The 19,572-nt window shown below is 36.4% G+C and overlaps 1 protein-coding gene across 4 annotated transcripts in view; it reads right to left on the bottom strand.

The window, feature by feature from the left end:
- Window positions 1-19,572, bottom strand: part of MON2 (MON2 homolog, regulator of endosome-to-Golgi trafficking) — a 75,817-nt gene that overhangs the window by 25,123 nt on the left and 31,122 nt on the right. For 2 of the 4 annotated variants that reach the window (XM_035332753.1, XM_035332771.1), the window contains exons 12-27: window positions 18,584-18,816; window positions 17,223-17,304; window positions 16,351-16,532; window positions 14,896-15,008; window positions 14,593-14,697; window positions 14,269-14,349; window positions 14,109-14,182; window positions 13,940-14,030; window positions 12,502-12,603; window positions 9,450-9,452; window positions 9,132-9,242; window positions 8,176-8,351; window positions 5,523-5,685; window positions 4,745-5,038; window positions 3,781-3,979; window positions 2,284-2,912 (exon numbers count right to left, since the gene is read on the bottom strand). In XM_035332753.1, coding sequence (XP_035188644.1) covers window positions 2,284-2,912; window positions 3,781-3,979; window positions 4,745-5,038; window positions 5,523-5,685; window positions 8,176-8,351; window positions 9,132-9,242; window positions 9,450-9,452; window positions 12,502-12,603; window positions 13,940-14,030; window positions 14,109-14,182; window positions 14,269-14,349; window positions 14,593-14,697; window positions 14,896-15,008; window positions 16,351-16,532; window positions 17,223-17,304; window positions 18,584-18,816 — 2,638 coding nt within the window. The remainder of the gene's footprint in view (window positions 1-2,283; window positions 2,913-3,780; window positions 3,980-4,744; window positions 5,039-5,522; window positions 5,686-8,175; window positions 8,352-9,131; window positions 9,243-9,449; window positions 9,453-12,501; window positions 12,604-13,939; window positions 14,031-14,108; window positions 14,183-14,268; window positions 14,350-14,592; window positions 14,698-14,895; window positions 15,009-16,350; window positions 16,533-17,222; window positions 17,305-18,583; window positions 18,817-19,572) is intronic. The other 2 variants (XM_035332761.1, XM_035332779.1) reach the window with 1 other exon arrangement.

Raw genomic sequence — 19,572 nt, 5'->3', positions numbered from 1 at the left:
CCTGCAGAAGCAGAATTCAAATGTATCTGACAACCAAATATGTATCTGTGTTCCTCTGTCTGAGGAGCCAGCTGGCTCACTGCAGCATTGACCCCGAGTGAATGTAGGTAGGCAGTGAGCGCAATCAGAGAATTCAGGCTTGGGCACAAAGTTTAACTGAGCTAATACGATGAAGCAGGCATTTAGACTACAACAGTGAAAGCCTGGAAAACAAATTCTAATGAGGAATAAAAAAGAAAATGAACAAAGGGTCTTAATTTGACTCGAAACGTGGAAATCTGAAACAAGAACTAAGCTTGCCTTCCATGCCTGTCTTCTTGAGTTATCGTGCCCTTTGGTAATGCAATCACATAATAAAATCTCTATCAGGACAGCCGGGGGTTCATTCTTAACATTTTTTTTTTCATGCTATTCCAACTGCAATGTTGTTCCAGAACTTCTTACAAAGTGAAAATTGACCCAAATCTTTCTACGTAGACAAAGAACAAAACTTGAATCTGATCCCATACTCAAACCTGCAAGAAGCAGGCAAATATTTACATGCTCTTCCTTAACTATCCCACTGGAACCTGTGAGTACTCCTGAGCATTAATTCATTTCAACACAGGAAGGAGACACTGCAGCATCCAGCAAAACCACTTCACAGCCAGCCTTTGCTTCACACGTAGCACTGGCTGATTGCCTTGTCATGTGAATTCTAGTGGGTTACGCAGCCCACAGGGAAGATCATGAGACTTCACAGAACTTGCTAATCTCCAAATATATTTTAACTTATTTTTTTATGACCTTAGTGATGTTCTATTAGTAATGTATGTATATACATCCCAACTATGGGATGTACTGTTTGATATTAGTGTACCAACAACTTCCTATTTGTATTTTCAAAGGCTTGGACCCATAATGTCAACATGTCTCTGTTTCTCATATGGATTTGTTGCAGTTGTTTTTGCCGTCTTAGAAAACTTCAGCTAAAACAGTTTAGCACCTTGACAAGAACAAGACTAGATAAAAATGTGCAGTTTTTCCCCATATTATAATTTGTGGAAACCTTTTCTGTGAAAAGTGCCAGAAGCCTTTACTTTAACTCAGCAAGGCTGAGCTGCAGGAACGGAAAGGATACAAAAAGGTAAGCCTGATTGGAGTAGGGTGATGGTTTAGTGGATACAATTCATCTTAAAGCTTCATGTTACTTATATTCCCACATACAACACTGAAATTTAATACCAACTTCTAATCTTATGTTCTCAAAATTCATATTTCTTAAACCCACAAACTAAAGGTATGACTGCAAGATAATGATTTTGCCTTTCTTGTGGGGTTGAAGTAAGTATGACACAAGCCAACCCTCACTAAGCAAAAAGAAAACAAGACACTGAACCGCTGCTCATTAAGTAGGCACCATACATTCTTTGAGCTGAATGAGACAGGATCCTGTCTGACAAGAGAATTTTTAAAACGTTATGTCCACGTAGTGGCAAAACATTCATAACATGAAAGCCCAAAGTGAATGAAGTCAGTTCACATGGACAGTTTTAACTCTGGCATTTCTCAAGTTTTTTTTTCTTTAAGCAGTGCTTAATCTAAACACATGACCTCATTCATTATCAACTTTGTTTCTTTTGAATAAATGTTTTCTGAATTATCATATTTGCAAGGTCTTTTACAACTCCAGCAAGAATACTTTTTTGTTTTTTACTACCTAGTAAAAGGGCACCCTAATTTGCTGTCTACAAATTAATTTGCATGAAGGGTGCTCTTTGAGGATGAGTTCTACATTAAGAATTTTTTATGCAGTGATGTGGCATTTTCCTTAAATGAGTAATTAATAAGAGTTAAGAAGGTAGTCTGCTAGAAACCTTTTTAGGTTTTATGCTTTGCATGTACTCAAAATTCTCATGATCATCACTCTTCTAGACTTTGTTTATGGTAGTGCCAGGGCAACATAAGGAATACCATTTGGGAGATTATTTCCCCAGCTCCATGTACAGACACTCATAACGGTACAATGCTTAAACATTAGCTAGACCAGTAATGGATATAAACGTAGCACCACACTTAAGGTATTTCTGCAATCTAGCAAAAATGCATTCCATAAAGATTACACCACTCCTTTGAATGCAGAACACCTGGGTCGCACCAGGAACGGAATTCTGATTGTTATAAAACAGTACACTGTGCAAATTTAAATAAGTAAACACTTATGTCACCGCACTATACTTCCAAGAAGAAGAACTGAGAGAGCGTAGTTTACCTTTCACCACACATTTGAAGTCCCATTATTACCTTTTGTAAAACATCTAAAGCCGTAAGCACTGCTTCCTGTAAACTTGTCAGAACTGCTTCAGTATAGGATGGAAGGATGAAAGGGGAAGCGTCAGAACTGATCGGAACTGAAACAGCACCATGCAAAATGACACCCAGCTTTTGGAGATCATCCATGCTGAAACCAGTTTTGATGTGTTGGTAAAGAGCTGGGAATATTTGAATTAAAGCTGTAAGAAAAGGCTGGCTGGGAATGAAAGTCAATTTATCAAAATTAATTGGAGGCTTTGTACTTTCTGAACCAATCCTATACCAGCTGTTCCAAGCTGCCCACCAAAGATTCAAATCTTCAATTTCATCTGTTACTACAGGTAGTTCAGATCCATTGTATCTTCCCATCCTTTCCCCTATGGAGTCAGTTCTCATGAACGATCTGCCAAGACTAGTGGCAGTTGTTGTCCCTACCACCACAGGTACAGAAACATTGATAGCAGGTGGTGTGTCAGGCTTCTCTGAGTCTCGGACAGGAGAAACGATTTGTAAGATTTCCTGGAAGCTTTTCAGAGCAGCCAAGGAAACTTCATTATTTTTGCTGAGCGCTGCTGATTGGATGTGATCAAGAAGAACATCCCAGGCTTGGGAAAAGTCTCCTATTAAAAATAGGAAAATAAAAAAAAATCAACTTGGTAGTAGCTTGCTAATTCACTCCCAACCCAACTCCATCTCTGAAAGGCTGTTCATGTACTTGTTCCTCAAACACAGAGAAATTTCATGAGGTTACAGGATGGCTTCAATGCCTTTCAAAATATATCAGTTTGCTTGTAACTAAAGAGAATGATTGCAATAGACAAATGCAACACACAAATATGAAGAACGCAATGATATATGAATGTTTATGCCAAATTTACAAGCAATATATCATGTATCATATCTCATACCAGAAAAAAAATGTTTTCTTTATTCAGGATAGTGAAAAAAAAATTCTTATGCACAGCAGATGCCTGTTGATTTCAAAAAGTGCTCGGCATACACAAGGAATTAAGGGTCAAATCTATGGTCATGTAATGCATTTTATAAGGAATTTTAAAATTCTATGATAACTGTCCTGCAGAGAAAGATTTCATTTTTGGAGTTTGGGGTTTTCATTAACCTTTCATTAACCTGTGTAACCTTAACAAGACAAGAGGAAAATTATATTCTGGCAACCAACCAAACACAAAAATTATTGTTGCTATCATGCTACTGTAAGTTAAAGTTATTTGGCATGCAGAATTGTGACTAGTGAGATTTCAACTCAAGTACCATGACATGGAGGATGAAATCGGTATTTAGGATTTTGGGCTCTAAGGAGCATGAATTAAAAATTCTAATTGTCTCAAATTCACATTTGAGGTGAGACAATAGAAACACACCTGCAAGCTAAGATTAAGGTTCTTGCCTGGGACTGTAATGGAAAAAATATACAAAGCTGGAAGTTCATTACTGTACCTTTCAGTAATTTTAAACCATAAATTTTACCTAAAGGCTGCAGTAAATATCTCCTGGTGTTAAATATTCTTGCAACTCCAGCCAGTGTTAACACCCATGTCTCTGCCCATTGTTTCTCAGCTGTATCCCTTGAATGATGGATGAGGATGTTCCCTCCTCCTGATTCAATTTTCTCTTTGTCAGCTGTAGTAGAAGATTCCCGAACCCTATCCAAGAGGTGAAATAAAACCTGCAATAGTCAGAAAAAAAATGAAAAAAGAAGCAACTTTTAAAATAACATTGTTATATTCTTAGTAAAACAACAAAAATAGCAAATTTTCTGTTATCTTTATGTCCCTGTGTCATCTTGGGAATTCCCTTATTCTACACAGTCCCTGCAACAGCTAAGAGTACTTATCAGCTAACTGATGTTCACTTAAGAAGAGTTAGAAATGGCGTGATCAGAACCACTGAGAAGTGTTAGTACTAGCAGAAAGCTACTGGTAGAGATCTGTACTAACCTATGGATCTCAGATACCTCAACAGGTACAGTAGGCAACAGACTCAACCACAGCCCGATTTTTCCATAAGGCACAACCAACATGACTGTGATCTAGAACAAGGTATCTCACTGACCCTCTCAGAGAAGAGAGACAAAACAGAGGGCAAAACAAAGCTCAGTCTAGTGTAAGATCAATCCAATCAGATAACTCAAATGTCACCATATTTTCACATAACAGGAGGAGTCTTTCATCTGTGCAGGAAAGGAATAGCCCTTTCATACAACTCCTGTGTACGAAATAAATGATCAAGATACAAAAATTACATTTTTAAGAGGTTTTAAGGACAAGAGAAAAGTATAAAAAATAAAATGAGAAGTCAGACTTCTGCAACCATATGTTATATTTAAAAGAATGTTAACAAACTAGCTAACGGATATTGAAATAATATGCCAACAGTTACTAGAATGAAAATTAAATTTTAAAAACCTTCAGAAGAAGCTTACACGACATACCTTCCATATCACTGTGTGCCACGTTGAATGTTGCAATAAAGTTCCATGAGCACCAATAGTGGAAAACAACGTCTGCCCAGCACTCTTCCTAACTGCAGGTCGGGGATCCACACAGAGTTCTCCAAGTTTGGCATACAGACATAACCAAAGACAGTCAAATGGTGGTGCAGGATGAAAAGGTCTGTTCAGCAGTACCCCCTTTTCTTCTGCCTGTTTCTGCAACACTGCTTCTTCTTTGTTTAGTTCCTTTTCAATTATTTCACCTCTTTGGAAAAAGTAATCGGAAATATTCCACTAGAAAACAAATAAGATATGTTGTTGCACAATAAAAATATTACAACGCACTTAATGATCATGAAATAAATTGTTTCTCATTTTCACATTTAAAAGTATTTTATAAGGTTCCCTACAATGATGGAATTAGATAGCACATAAACGCTGTAAGGTACAGAAAGTAATTTTCTTAATCTTAGCTTTTAAGCCACAATTATACATGAGATACTAAAAAGGAAAAGTATGTATCAAAAATATGATACTGGTGAACATATTTACAACACAATACTATTTGTTTTATACAACCTTGGAGTCAGGAAGATTAAAGATAAACTGTGCTCATTCAATTTACATATAATTCCAAATGACTGCATGGGATGCCAGTAACAACCTGAAAAATGGGTTTTGGCTGTCATTTGTAGAACAGACTACAGACTGATTTTCATTTGAAAAAAAAAAAAAAAAAGCTAGAAGCAGCATCACTGTTGGCTAAGGTAACACTCACCAACAAACCAATTGAAGTTAAGCTAATATTTAGCTCTTGATTGTGAAGTCCAAAGCTTCCTGCAACTTCAACAACTATCTGTAGACAAGTGCATGGCATTGTTGGAAGAAAGTCTGTCACAACCAACTGAAGACACTGGAATGCAGTCCGAATTAAGGACTCTCTTAAAAAAACAAAACAAAAACAAAACACATACACACACTCTAATTTAAAGTTTCTTCAAGAGCACAGAAACTTTTTGAATACAGTACTTCAGGAGATAGCAATATTAGAAAAGAAATACACATATATATAAATTTTGAAAAGGGTTTACAAGATTTAAAATGTTTCAACTATACTTTTTTTGAGATAGGACATTCAGTTTAAGCTTCAACTTAAAATATGTACCTAAAGTATGCCAAACAGGTGGGAAAAATGTATTTTTATTTATTAGGAAAGATGCATGCTAATACAAAGGTAGTCTTACTTGCTTCAATACTATATTGTGTTAGTCAAAGTCTTTTGAAAATATCTGCCATTAAATACATATTTAATAAATACTCTGCCTTCAGAATTAAATTCTGAACACAAACAGATAAAATAAAAATGTAGTCTGGAAAAGGTTTGTGAGAAGGAGTTCTCCATGAAGGAAGACTATCCGCAACCAAAATCTTGTTTAGTGAGAGACAAAATGAAGGAATCACAAAAGAGCAGTGGAGTATAGGTAGATGCAAAATAGGGAAGACAAACTGCTATAACTGTATTTAAATTTAAGTATAGTTTATATAATGCTTAATGTACAAAAGAAAAATCCAAAGGTTTGTAACATAGAAAACGAGTGTCCTTCAGACTATATATTCCAGGGGGGAAAAAACCAAAACAATCAGAGTAGAGATGTCAATTACTTATTTCAGAATCCCAAATAAAAGAACCTTTTCTTTTTTTTTTTTTTCAATTAATTCAGAATGAGTATCATAGGTAGACCACTGTATTTTACCAGCCAGCCTGAGATGGAAGCCAGAGAAATGCACGCAAAAGTTCACATGGACAATAAAAGTATAATAATTCTACGTAATAATATGCATACTGCAACCAGGCACCCATCCCACCACATTAAGACCAAAGGATATATCCTTGCTAAACTTATGGAGGAAATTTTCACACACTACTTTCCTTTGCATTCATTACATGAGTCTATGAAGTGACACACACCCAAAACTGCTGCAGTTCCCTCTCCACTACAAAACTCCACAGGTATGTGATCTTCAAGGACTCTATAGGAAAAGGAAAGGAGGCAGGAAATGAAAGTATAGTTACACAGCTCATTTTGAAGAACTGCATTAATGGACAAGTAACCTCTTTTTCTATATTCAAATGCAAGGCCATTAGAACAAATTCAAAGAAGTTAATTTCCCAATTAATGTCCTCGCATTACTATGCATTTGGAGAAAGGTTTCAAAGTTCTTCATGCAAGTTGGAACAGTAATACAGCTGATCAAAATGTAAATTTGTCCTTAATGTTATGGATAGCTACCCAAAACGTAAATACAAATGTAAGAAGCCTAAGTTTAGCTCTTGAAATATTCTGTAGTGCCTTATCTATCCTTGAACAGACAACCCATTGAAAATAAATTCTTCAAAGAGAGATTTTCTTTTGTTTTGCAGGCTGGCATTGTGCAATCAGAAGTAACTTCAGGATCAGTGGCTTTCAAAATGGCTTCTTCTGTATTTATAGCAGCCTGCCAAGACATTCTGGAATAAAATGGATCTCTACCTTGGTCTCCAGGAAGTTCTCTTGAGCAGAGGGAAGACACTTGTGAATAAAGTCTAATAGTCAACAGCTTATACTTAGAGTATGATAGTGCCCACATTTTGAGATCACAGCTATAAGTAAAGCAAAATAATCAGTTTCCCAAGGAAAAGAAGGCTTGCTTAATCTTTTTTTTCCTACAGTAGTTGATATGAGGTGATCAAACAATGCTATGTGTTTGAAGAAAAGTATTCTATATTCTTTATAGGAAGGGAAGCATGGCTATCAAAAAGAGGATGCTTGCAACCAAGTATGCCAATATCCTTGGGGAGTTTGGCAAGTATTACCGTCAGAGCAAGCAGTACTGCTACAAGAGCAAAATCCTCCAAGCATTTGAAGAAGGGACTTAAGAGGTGCTCATACAACCAGAAGACAGAAGCTAAGATGGATAGAAAAGAGATATAGGCCAAAGCAAATTCTTTCAATACCCAAGTTATTTGATGACCTATCATGGTACACAGAGTCATGACTAATACAGAAGAAGGAATAACACAGTCCAAACGTGTGTAAATACTTCTTGATGCTTACAGTTCCAGGGTCAGATGTTCATTCCACTGCTCATTTCAAAATAACCACTTGCAACTTCACCTCTTACTTTCCCTTGTGGGCAAGAAGACCAGTCATGCTCCCTAGCTATAACAATTATTTTGGTCTTCTGAAAGAGTAAGTCAGTAAAATAAAAGCATGCACTACATCAAAAATTACCAAAATTGTATGTCTGATGAGTAAAATTGTTCATAAGCTAAAAATGACCGCAAAAACTATGCTATTATCGAAGTAGTTATTAAAGTATGAAAATAAAAGCAGGACTCTTTCTACTGTTGTCATTTTACATGATTTTAAAATTTTATTTTGACCACTTACCCCTGATCACTTCGGATTGCCCCCATGACTCCAAGGACCAACGGCCAACCAGGTCCTAAGCTGTCACCCTGACTCTGCAAAATCTGTAGCACACACTCCAACTGCTTGATCCTGATATCAGGATGACTAATATTTGACAGTTCCTTCAGTGGATTCAATAAAAGCAGCTGCAGTCTCTAAAAGTAAACAATAAGTTTTATCAACCTTAATAAGCTTTAACTGATTCTTAATTATTTTAATGTGCAATATGTGAAACCACGTAATACCAATCTAAGATTCTTAAGATGTTTAATGCTGAAAGTCAAGTGTCAGACTGGCCCTTCTAAAAAAAGCTCTTTGTAAAGGAACTCAGCAGAAAATCTGCATTTTTCCTTTGCTTTTCTACCAGGTCTTTGGGTTCCTCAGAGAGCAGCTACCACATGCTGTCACAGTTGCATAAAAGTCATCATGCAACTTTATGCTCATTCAGGAGGGCCAGACTCAGCTTCCTACTAAACGGACCTTGAAAATACTACCCACTGAACCTCGGTAAAAATATTAGAATGTTTTATTAATAATGGGTTGAATAACTGTGATTTAAAAGGCTAGGCATTTTTTTTTTTTACATGCCACTACATCACGTACATACTTCTAAACATTCTGGAATTGTTTTGCACTCATGAGGGTGATCCACAATTTGTTCTAACAAACAGACATGATATGCAAGCATCACCACTCTTCGTTATGTATTTGAAAAAGGAAGGAGAGGGTAGCTCATTAGAATGCATGAGGTGATTTTCAATAGTTACAACCGAATGTTACAGCTGTAGGCTTTATAAACTCAATGGTAAAATTGCTTTATGAATGCCTCCTATTCACTGAACTGCAGAAAACTTCCTCTAGGGAAGATTTTGATTTTATGTTCATTATAAGTTCCAGAAAAGGAGGAAAGCAGTTTTTCTATAAACTTATTTTACCTGATTCTGTAATAATGGAGGATCATGGCTGAATGTCAGACCTGCTTTAATGAGAGAAGTTAAAGCCTCTGCTCCCCATTCTCTCATTCTGGAGTTGGGATGCTGACAGACCTGAAATCACAATAGTGTTCTGTTTAAAGGCACCTTTATTTAACCAAAATTTGAATGTATACAATATTTAAAATTGGGTATTTAAATTGTAGTGGACCTTAACATACAGTATTTTAGTAAAATATTTTATAATACAATAAATCTTTAAATGTTAAAATTAGACTTAATAGTAAAAAAATAATAAATTATTTTTTTGAATGGACATACCTTCTGAATAAGGAAGCAACAGGAAGCAGTGAAAGACACAGAAGGAAACAAATTGAAAACCACAGCAGCTCAAGTCAATACATTCTCCAAAATCAACATACTAACTACTGTTTCAGATATTGATGGGCTAAAAGGTACCAAACAGCTCTTCTTAGGTTTAACTCTCCCTTAAGCTACTATAAAATTCTGAAGTTTCATCTTTCATACACACAGCTTAAAATACATAATCAATCACATAAGGAAGCATGACATTAATCAACACAATAAGCGTCTATTTTTCAATGGTCCCAAATACAAAAAGTGACTACTTACTGAATGTAAAATAAGTGTTTATGCATCATTATTTCAAAAACTTGACAAAACAACAGTGAATGTTATTTCACGCTTATGTTCAAATGTCTTCATTCCTTTCACTTTGTCTCCTTGTAATCTAAACCTAGTATTTTTTCTAATAGTTTTTTTTAGAACAGAATAAAATTAAAATGCTGTGCAAACCCATTACATAGATACGCAGTATGAACTGTAATCCCGTATCTGTTGTCCTCAAATAAATGAGGTAGCTACAGTCTCATTCACCTCTATGTAATTTTTGATATCCACCCTTCCAGATCTAGCTCAGGTGGTGTGAGAACCCAGCACCTTTCAAAATCCAAGGCAGGATCATAAGGAAGGCAGATGGTTTGGATTGGGTTGGTGGACTGTCTCCTTATTGGACACTAGCTAAACTGAAATGGAGAGCTATGCAGAAAAGGTAGCTTAGTGTTAAAAAAAAAATAAAAAATGAAGAAAATAAATAGCTATTCTACTGATTTTTGTTACTTTATATAAGATGATAAAATTTGAAATACTTCATTGTGCTCCGAATCTTATTAGATAATCAGTTTACGAGACAGGGAAGAAATTCTTCCCTCAGGCTGTTTTTAACTGAATTTGCAGCTGGTGCTCTCTCCTTCCTCACTATACCAAAAAGACAAAGGTTTAAAGTAAATAAGGCAGGACTTTAAATAAATTGAGATAGACTATGCATTTCCTACAAAACACTGACAAATATCCAAAATGGATAACATACTGAAACAGACTGCTTACTAAATGAAAACACGGTGTCCCAAGATGTGGATGGTGAACCTTACTGTCTTGGAGATAAAAAAAAAAAAAAAAAAAAAAAAAAAGGACAAGAGAAAGAGATGCCTGTGCTTTAAGTCTTTAAACCTTCAAGTATCCTTTTTTTTTTCCTAGATAAAAGATTGAGTGGAGATGATCTCCATATAGACGTGGCCAATCCTTTGTACTGTTCGAAATAATGCAGTGGTTCAAAGGAAGCACCTGACATTCTGGAAAATGAGGAAGAAAATCTCTCTGCTTGCATTGGGCTTACATCACAAGGTTTTGTGATGGGGGTGGGAGGCTGCGGGGATGCCCTCTGTGAGAAGAGACCAGGAGCTGCCCTGTGGTGGGCACTGCCAGTTCCTGCTACCTTCAGAAGGGACGTGCTGCTGACCAAAGCTAAGCCAGTTGGCAATGCTGCTGGCACACCTCTGTGACACTATATTTAAGAAAGGGCAGAACACATTGTGCAGCAGCTGTAAGAGAGGAGTAAGAAAATGTGAAAGAAAAAAAACTCTGCAGATAACAAGATTAGTGAAGGAAGGAGAGAAGGTGCTCCAGGCACGGAGCAGCAGTTCCCCTGCGGCCTGTGGAGAGGCCCCTGGTGGCGCAGGCTGTCCCCCTGCAGCCCATGGGTCCCACATGGAGCAGATCTCCACGCTGCAGCCCGTGGAGGAGCCCCCGGTGGAGCAGGTGGATGTGGCCTGGAGGAGGCTGAGGCCCATGGAGAGGAGCCCCCGCAGGAGCAGGCTCCTGACCAGAAATGCAGCCTGTGGAGAGGAGTCCACACTTGAGGAGGTTTTCTGAAAGTAACTGCAGCCCATACGGGGCCCCATGCTAGAGCAGTCTTGAAGAACTGCAGCCCGTGGGATGAACAGTGGAGCAGTTTGTGAATGACTGTATCCCAAGGGAGGGACACTGCACTGAAGCAAGGGAAGAGAATGAGAAGGAAGGAGTGGCTGAGAAAGTGCTATGGACTGACCACAGCCCCCATTCCCTGCATGGCTTGTGGCTGAGGAGGAGGTAGAAAAATCGGGAGAGAAGATGAGCTGGGGAAAAGGGAGGGGCTGGCCAGAAGGTGCTCTTAGTTTTATTTCTCGTTATTCTAAACTGTTACTAATTGGCAATAAATTAATCTTCCTCAAGTCAAGTCTGTTTTGCCCATGACAATGATTGTTGAGTGATCTCCCTGTCCTTATCCTGACCCATAAGCTTTTTTCATCGTATTTTCTCCCCTTGTGTTGCTTAGAAGGGGGAGTGAGAGGGCAGTGTGTGTGGCACTTTGCAGCCTGCCAAGGTTAACCCACTACAGTCCTCTACCCTCTTTAAATCTAACCATGTTCTTGTATTTCACTCTTCTACCTAGCCCTGTAGAGAAATAAAACTTTACAATTACATTCTTTCCCTTGTTTTTAGTTTCAAATTCAGAATTTAAGAGTTTTTCCTTGTTGAAACACATTTTCCATGGAAGAGTCAAAATACTTACTCTACAAATTGAAATGGGATTATGATACCTATGTTGCTAGTACTCTCTTTAAGAAACCATTTTAAATGTTAATTTACATTTATTAAAAACAAACAAACTTCGTTAGTAACCTAATGGCTTCGATCCATCTGGCATGGACATAAAACCACATCTTAAAATCTCCCTAGATGAATCCCCAAATAAAGCCTGTTTTGTTACCGTACGTAAAACACATATATATAAAGACCAACAGCACCAGTCAGTCAGTCAGTAAGAACTATAAAATACAGGAATTTTAATATTTAAATTAACTTTTAAATTCAAGCTGTGATGCAATCAAAGTGCAAAAACAACGTACATAAAACAGAACACCTAAATGTACTTCAGGTTAAAAGAAAAATTGACACTTTAAAAATGTATTGCCACAAGTTCTTCCTTATTACAAACTAAGCTCTAGGACAACTGATAAAAGCAGTTAGTTACCTCCAGGAGATGACCCGTCAGAGGTCTCCAAAGGATCTCGATCCTGTGCATGTTAACTAGTCCTGTTTCCAGTAATTTAGCAACAGCAAAAAGCGATGGTTCCTTAGTAAAAGGGAATTTGAACACATGACTTTGAGGTAACTTAGATAATGTCAGAGCCTTTCACTACGTTCTAATTTGTAAATTAAGATGTAACTAGTTTCCACTGGAGTACTGCATTACACAAGCTGTTGTGACAGCATTCACAGCCTAGGTAGTATGGCTGGAAGTTTCCACAGCCTCTGCAGTACTTCATGAGAAGCCACAAGGGGGTAGCAACAGCCTATCATGAAGAATACTTTTTTTCATATTTTTTATATAGTTTTCTCAAAGTTTGAACAATAAGCCAGAGCCCTAATAATCCTTTCAAAACTCCCGTTTTTACATAGTCCTCTCTCCAACCAGTTTTATTTTACTTTATTTTACATATTTTACTAGCAAATCAGCCTTCTTTCCATCACAACTTTTAAAGTTAAAATTTTATATGAACAAATAATATAAAACATTAAGTTTAAGACTGCCCTTATGCTCTGTCTTCCACCTGCTTCATGAACGCCCTGCAGGAATATGGTATGAATTTCCCATTCATCAAATACACATGCAAATATTTATTATAAGCTCCAATAAATCAATAGACATATTCAAAATTGACTGTTGCACTGTAATTATTCTGCTCCTCACCATTCACATTTCTGTTGATATTTCATTCTCATTTTCAACCGGTTTTTAAGCACACAGAAGATCTTATTTTAATTCATTATCTTTTCTTTGCCTTGTTACTGTAATTGTCAAATATTATCAAGTATATTTTCTGTCATCATTATCTCTAGTGTAATAGATCAAGTGAAAACTTTCACAAATCCTCCTCTGAGATTAGATTATGACTAGAAGACATATTCAATTTTCTTCAATCACATGGTCTTTAAGCTTTCTGAGCTAAAGATTATTTTCTGAGGCTGACAGGAATACTACCATTTTCCCAGGTAAATGAGAATTACCTTTTTATTTAATACCTAAATTGTTATGCTTTACCTGAAATATATAATTAAAAAACTTGAAAATTAGCACCTCACAGAACATACTGTGCCAGTCAGAATACCCATCCTCTGAAATTACAACGATTTTTAAAATTTTATCCATCCACGATCTGATAAATGGAAACACGTGACATTCCTTACTGAACAAAACCCATAGCAATAACACCATGAGAATGTCCACAGGATTTAGTAATAAGCCATTATAAACATGACATTCTTAGGTTTATTTTTTATTCCAGAGTAAAAAATACAATGTATTACTGTTTTCACATTAGAAGTAGTTAGTTTGAAAAACAAATGCACAAGTCGTCTGCTTTTTTCACAAAAGCACATAAGAAGAAAATAGAGAACTCTTTTAATACCTTATTGTTTCCATAGGCCATATCCATGGCTTCCAGAGACAAGGAGCAAAGGGCATTTATTAAGTGATGTAAAGACACATCATCAAGGTACCTGAAAAATAACAGCTATCAAAACACAACCAAGTTTGATACACACACGTTACTTTAATTGTAAGGTAAGATTTCTTACTGTGAGCTTTCAAAAAGCCTTGAAAGTATGTTGGATATAACTGGTAGATCAGTCATAACTGCAGTGGTCAGAACCTTGAAAATAAGCAGATAATTATCTTATAGATTGCAACAGAAAATACCGCATAATCATTAACTATAAAATGTAAAATCATGCTTACTGTGCTGGGTCCTTCCACAGCTCTTCCAGGTTTTAAGGCACCCCCAACACCAGGTTTCAGCCCCAGAATCCACACAAGATGCTGAAATACAAAAGGATGATTTTCAGCAGAAAAGCTGAGATGAAACAAACATTCTACTCAAGTTAGCTTACAGCCTTCCAACTAAACAGAATTCAGGAAAATGCTACAGTACTTACTCAAGACAATTCAAAGTACACCATGAATAGAATCTTTTTTGTTGTTGTTGTTTAGTCACACAAAATCTCAAAACTAAAGTACAAAGAAATGCAAGAAATCAGAAACCATCAATATTTCGTAACATACCTGAAGAGTAGCCAGGACAAGTTGCCATGATGTACCAAGAACAGCTCCATGGCAGTGAGCTAAGTTGAGTAATGTCCTCATACACTGGATATTTTTTGAAGTCAGCTGGCAAAAAATAAAAATAAAATAAAAACATGACATTTATTATTCTGTAATAACAGTGTTTCTAGGTGAGCTGGGATAGAGTTAACTTTCTTCATAGTGGCTCATATGCTGTTGTGTTTTGGTTTTGTGATGAAAAGAGACACACAGATGCAGAAAGAAGCTGGTAAGAAGGCCAGATCATTTACAAGTTGTACTTACCATTACTGTTCCCTGTGGTTGAAGAGCTAAGGGTTGCCCTACTGCTACAACTTGCTGATGAGACTCACTTGAGGGACTGATCATTTGAACATTCTGTCCCTGAATGGAATATGCTAGAGGAAAATGAAAAAAAAAAAAAATCCAAATTTTAAAACCTGTACTTACTGCAGTAAAAACAACCACCACTCCTGAGTGATGGCAAACATACTCCTAAAAATGTTTTCACAGTATTAATTTAAAAATAGCTTACACTTCATTGAAATACTTAATTGAAACCTTTAGTTATATTTAGATTATTGTCATTACATTATGGGGTTAAAGGAACTAGTAGTAATTTCTCCCTCTCTTTTGCAATATATTAATATGTTTTGTGTCGAGACTAAAATATTAGTGCTAAGATGCTAAGGTATGAGCCTCAGATTATGTCTCAACTCAGTCATCTGTGGTTATTATCTGTAAATGATCTAACTGTGCGCTACCATGTTACTTCTGCTCTCAGATTTAAGGTTTCACAAGTGCTACCTAGTAAAGTCTTCCCAATACAGGACTACAGGCAAACCTTTTTATAATTCACTTATTAAGTGAGTAACCTTTTTATAATTCACTTGTTAAGAAGAGTAACCTAACTAAAATAGTATTAAGTTCACTGTTTCAACTCCACAGAGATTAGTGTAGGTCGGTCACATATACTGCTTCACAGACCTGTGATCTAACACTTAGCATGTGAGCTGGAGAAAAGGTTCCACTCCTTGTTCTAATACTACGGTAATTTTGTTTCATATTAAGAGGTCTAATATTAAATCCATCTGCCTATTCACCAGGTAGTTGCAATTCTGGTTACATAGGAACTAATTTTCAAAATCAGAAATAGAGTATATCCTCACCTGGCATGCCCCATGATTTACAACATTATCTCAGGATATGGGAAGAACCAATTGAATCTCTTGGAAGTTCAACAGAGCTCAGAACTTAAGACCTTCTATTTAATTAGTAAGTACTCCCACTCACTATACAATTGTAGAAAAGACACCACAAATGTAGGATCTTCTAGTCAGATACTAATTATCCGAGTTTCTTGACAGGGACTTTTTTGGAATTTGAATGCCTTAATTACATATCCTAACCGATCTTTAGGATGACAGACAGATCTCCTTGGAACTGAACTTCTGATATATGCTAAGCATCCAGGGAAGTTTTAGGTTGACTAGAATGATACCTAGCAGATGCTGCAAGACTAAGTAGTTCTAGAAAGAAGGCTGTCTAGATCATGACTATTTTTTTAGATTTTATAGTTTTTGAGTAAATTTAGTACAGCCAAGTGCTTTATGCCAAACAATAATACTGTTGTGCACCTTTGCAATCATATCCCGATTAAAATATGGATTTAGATTTATGGACAATATATGGAACAAAATTAAACACATTTAAGTAATAAAGGAAAATCTATATACTTACATTTGCTGGACAGAGCCGCTGTTGTGCTGTTTAATACAGTAAGGGCATAGTGAGGAGGCAAGGAACCTTTGCAAATGGCAGTGATAAAGGCATCTCTTGATGTTACAAGACCCAGTCTTCCACAAAGAGCAGCCATGGTCAATTCTGCTTTTAGAATATTTTCAGTAGCAGCTTCATCAGTGCTAAAAAACAGTATACACAGTTTAGTAAAAATTAACCCGTGGCAGAGAAGGCAGCTAACCAAAGGTGAAATCAGTGACAACTCATACTTTGAAACCAGCAACACTACAAATACTGAAGAGCAAGTGTAACCAATCAACAGAATTCTCCAGATCAATTTTCTATAAAATTGGTCCTTAGTTATGAATGACTTTGCAAAGGAAATTATAAGGAGATACTAATTTCAGAAATTAGTGTCTGATAGCAAAAGACTCTTTGAAAGCAACAGGAAAGTTACCAGAGTTATTACTTAATAAACAGCTCTTCCACTTGAAAAATTGTGCATTAAAAAAAGTACTGAGATATTATTTAGGCCTTTATAAACATTAGTCACAACATGAGTAGAATAATTTCAACATGTTGAAACTTTCAAAGTAATAAAGGAATAAAATTAATTTAAATAGTTTAAATACAAGTCTTTGAAAATCTAATTAATTTTTATATATTGAAATATATTAAAGGTTTTCTTTTGTATTTTGGGGACCTTCATGTAGTTTACTTGTAACAAATCAGTCTAGACATCACTAACCCACAAACACCTCTCTACTTATGCACTACAAACAGCTCTCTCAAACAACTGTCAACCAACATAAAAACTCAGTTCAAAATACAGCTTAGAATTGAAAAATCTAGACAAATGGAAGACCAAATACCTTGCATCAAGTAGGAGCGATAATGCAGCAAGAAGACCACACCAACAGGCATTGACCATTTCTTCCCAGACAGCTCTGTTAACTTGAATGAAATACATATACATGTTTATAGTAGAAATGCGTAATTGAAAGTTATGAAAGTCAAACATTACCATGAACATTCAATGTTTGCTACCAGAACTTTTCAGGTTTATGTACACATATCTATATGTATGCACAAACACACATACATGTGTACACAAACACACACCACTACCACTTAAGCAGCCATATTTAGAGTAATATTGCTAAAGTAAAAAATGTCACCAGTGCAATACTTATTCTAAATTACATTTTTAAAACCCTAGGAAGGTATATAGAACTATTTTTAATCTTTGTTTGCAAAAACAGTGCATAAGTGCAGGACATTGGGTAAACAAGAAAGACACTACTGAAATTTTTCTGAGAAGGAAAAATCTCTCTCCTCACATTTACATTTCCCCAGGTTCCTGGATATTTTTTCACTTCTCTAGTATAAAACCAATATAGCCTAACAGAGCTATAATCTGCCCATGTGGATTCCCACATTCCTCCCTCCCTCTGCCAGGCCATGGCAAGCCCCCAGGCACAGTGCGCGATGCCTACAGCACCATGGAGAGCTCTGCACTGCTGAGGCCGCAGAACCTGCTCCAGACAAACCCATTTCCTCTCCCTTCTGCAGAGCTGATGCCTCAGTCCAAACTTCAGCTCTAGACCCTCAGCTTCCCTGTACACAAGCTAAAATCACTCAAGACCCAAGTCTTTTAGTATGTACATATACAAGGTCCTCATATGGAATACAAATACAAGACATACTTGGTATTATTTCCACTTTTAAAGCTAAGTTCTTCCCTAAATAAATACTTGCATTTTATTTAAAGTCTTTCCTTTAAAACATCTGTCTTTTCATCTTGCTAGCAGAAATACAGTTTTCTGTAATATGGCCATAACTGCCACATTTCTTTCATTCAGGCTGTCCCTTAAGAGCTAAGAACACAGGAAGGCAGAACAGTAATTCTGGAGGACAATGTCTATTATCTCCCTCACATCCAACTTACATACAGGTAAAACAGCATTAATACACCATGAGGAGTGTAGGGCTAAGGTGCAAGAGGACAGAAGCAGTATATCAGGTCAATTTTTTTAAGGTACCTACCGAACAAAATACAAAATAAATGAACAAAATGTTACAAAATAAATGAACAAAACAAAAAACCCTTACTTCATTAAAATTTTTTACATAAGATTTCAAAAAATAAATTCAAGCAACAAAGCATCAACTCTCTTACTCCTGCTTTACATAAAATTGTTGTATGTTATATTATATTTGCATTTTCAAATACCTAGCTCTTTGTCAGATTGGTCAGATACAGACTGCAAGTCTTGCCGCTCTGAAGCTTGTGCTGGTAATGAAGTTGTCTCTGTTGTGGTTTGATTGACTGTCTCTGCCTCTCCCAGCTCTCCTTCAATCATGGTAGTGATACCACGGACAAGATCCAGTAAACAATGAAATGCCACTGACATGGCATAGCCTTCAGGAATTGTAGGTGGCTCTACTTTGTCCAGCATTTCCAAACTGAAAAGTTGAAAGCATGACAAGCAATCATTTAATAGTACAACTGTGAGTAAGAACAGTGACAAAAACAAACATTCTCAACTCAAGAAAATCAACCACTTGACTATTAAGTCATCACTAATGAAAAGAGTAAATGAGTCATTAAATAAAATAGTAAATGAAAGGGTACCCTGAGTACAGTATTTAGACCTGTCAATAAATATTTTAAGAAATTAACACACTTAAGCAAGTATCACTGAATGAATTATTCTACTTTCATTATTGTTTTACTTTTAAGGCTGTTCCAAAGAACAGAAGCACATAGGAACAACAGAGATGATAGGTCAGAAAGTCATGACAGTGTGAATATGGTTATAACAAATTGATAACAAGTCAGATGTTTCATGATTGTTATCTTTTGAGTCCATACAAATGGAAAAGCCTGCCATAAGAAGATAATGTATGACCAAATATCCATCACCTATATGCACAGGTAGACAATGTAAGTTACTTGTACAAAGAGGAAACGTTTACATGATTCACTGCTGAATACCACATAGTTAAAACATCATTATTCTGGAACTTCAGCCTCATTGCCACTTTTCTTCATATTTTACCATACAAGCCCATAAAGAACTTCTGGGTTACAAATCCAACAAGATTGTAGCTGCCACAGCTGCAGTGTCTGCACAAGGCAAGGTAGTCTGTTACAGAAACTACCTACTACCCCAACAACTACCATTTCATGGTTTTCTTTACAAAACGTTGTTAGACAGA

This window comes from Oxyura jamaicensis, chromosome 1 (assembly GCF_011077185.1).
Source record: "Oxyura jamaicensis isolate SHBP4307 breed ruddy duck chromosome 1, BPBGC_Ojam_1.0, whole genome shotgun sequence".
NCBI lineage: Eukaryota > Metazoa > Chordata > Aves > Anseriformes > Anatidae > Oxyura > Oxyura jamaicensis.
This window is presented reverse-complemented; position numbering and strand designations above follow the sequence as displayed.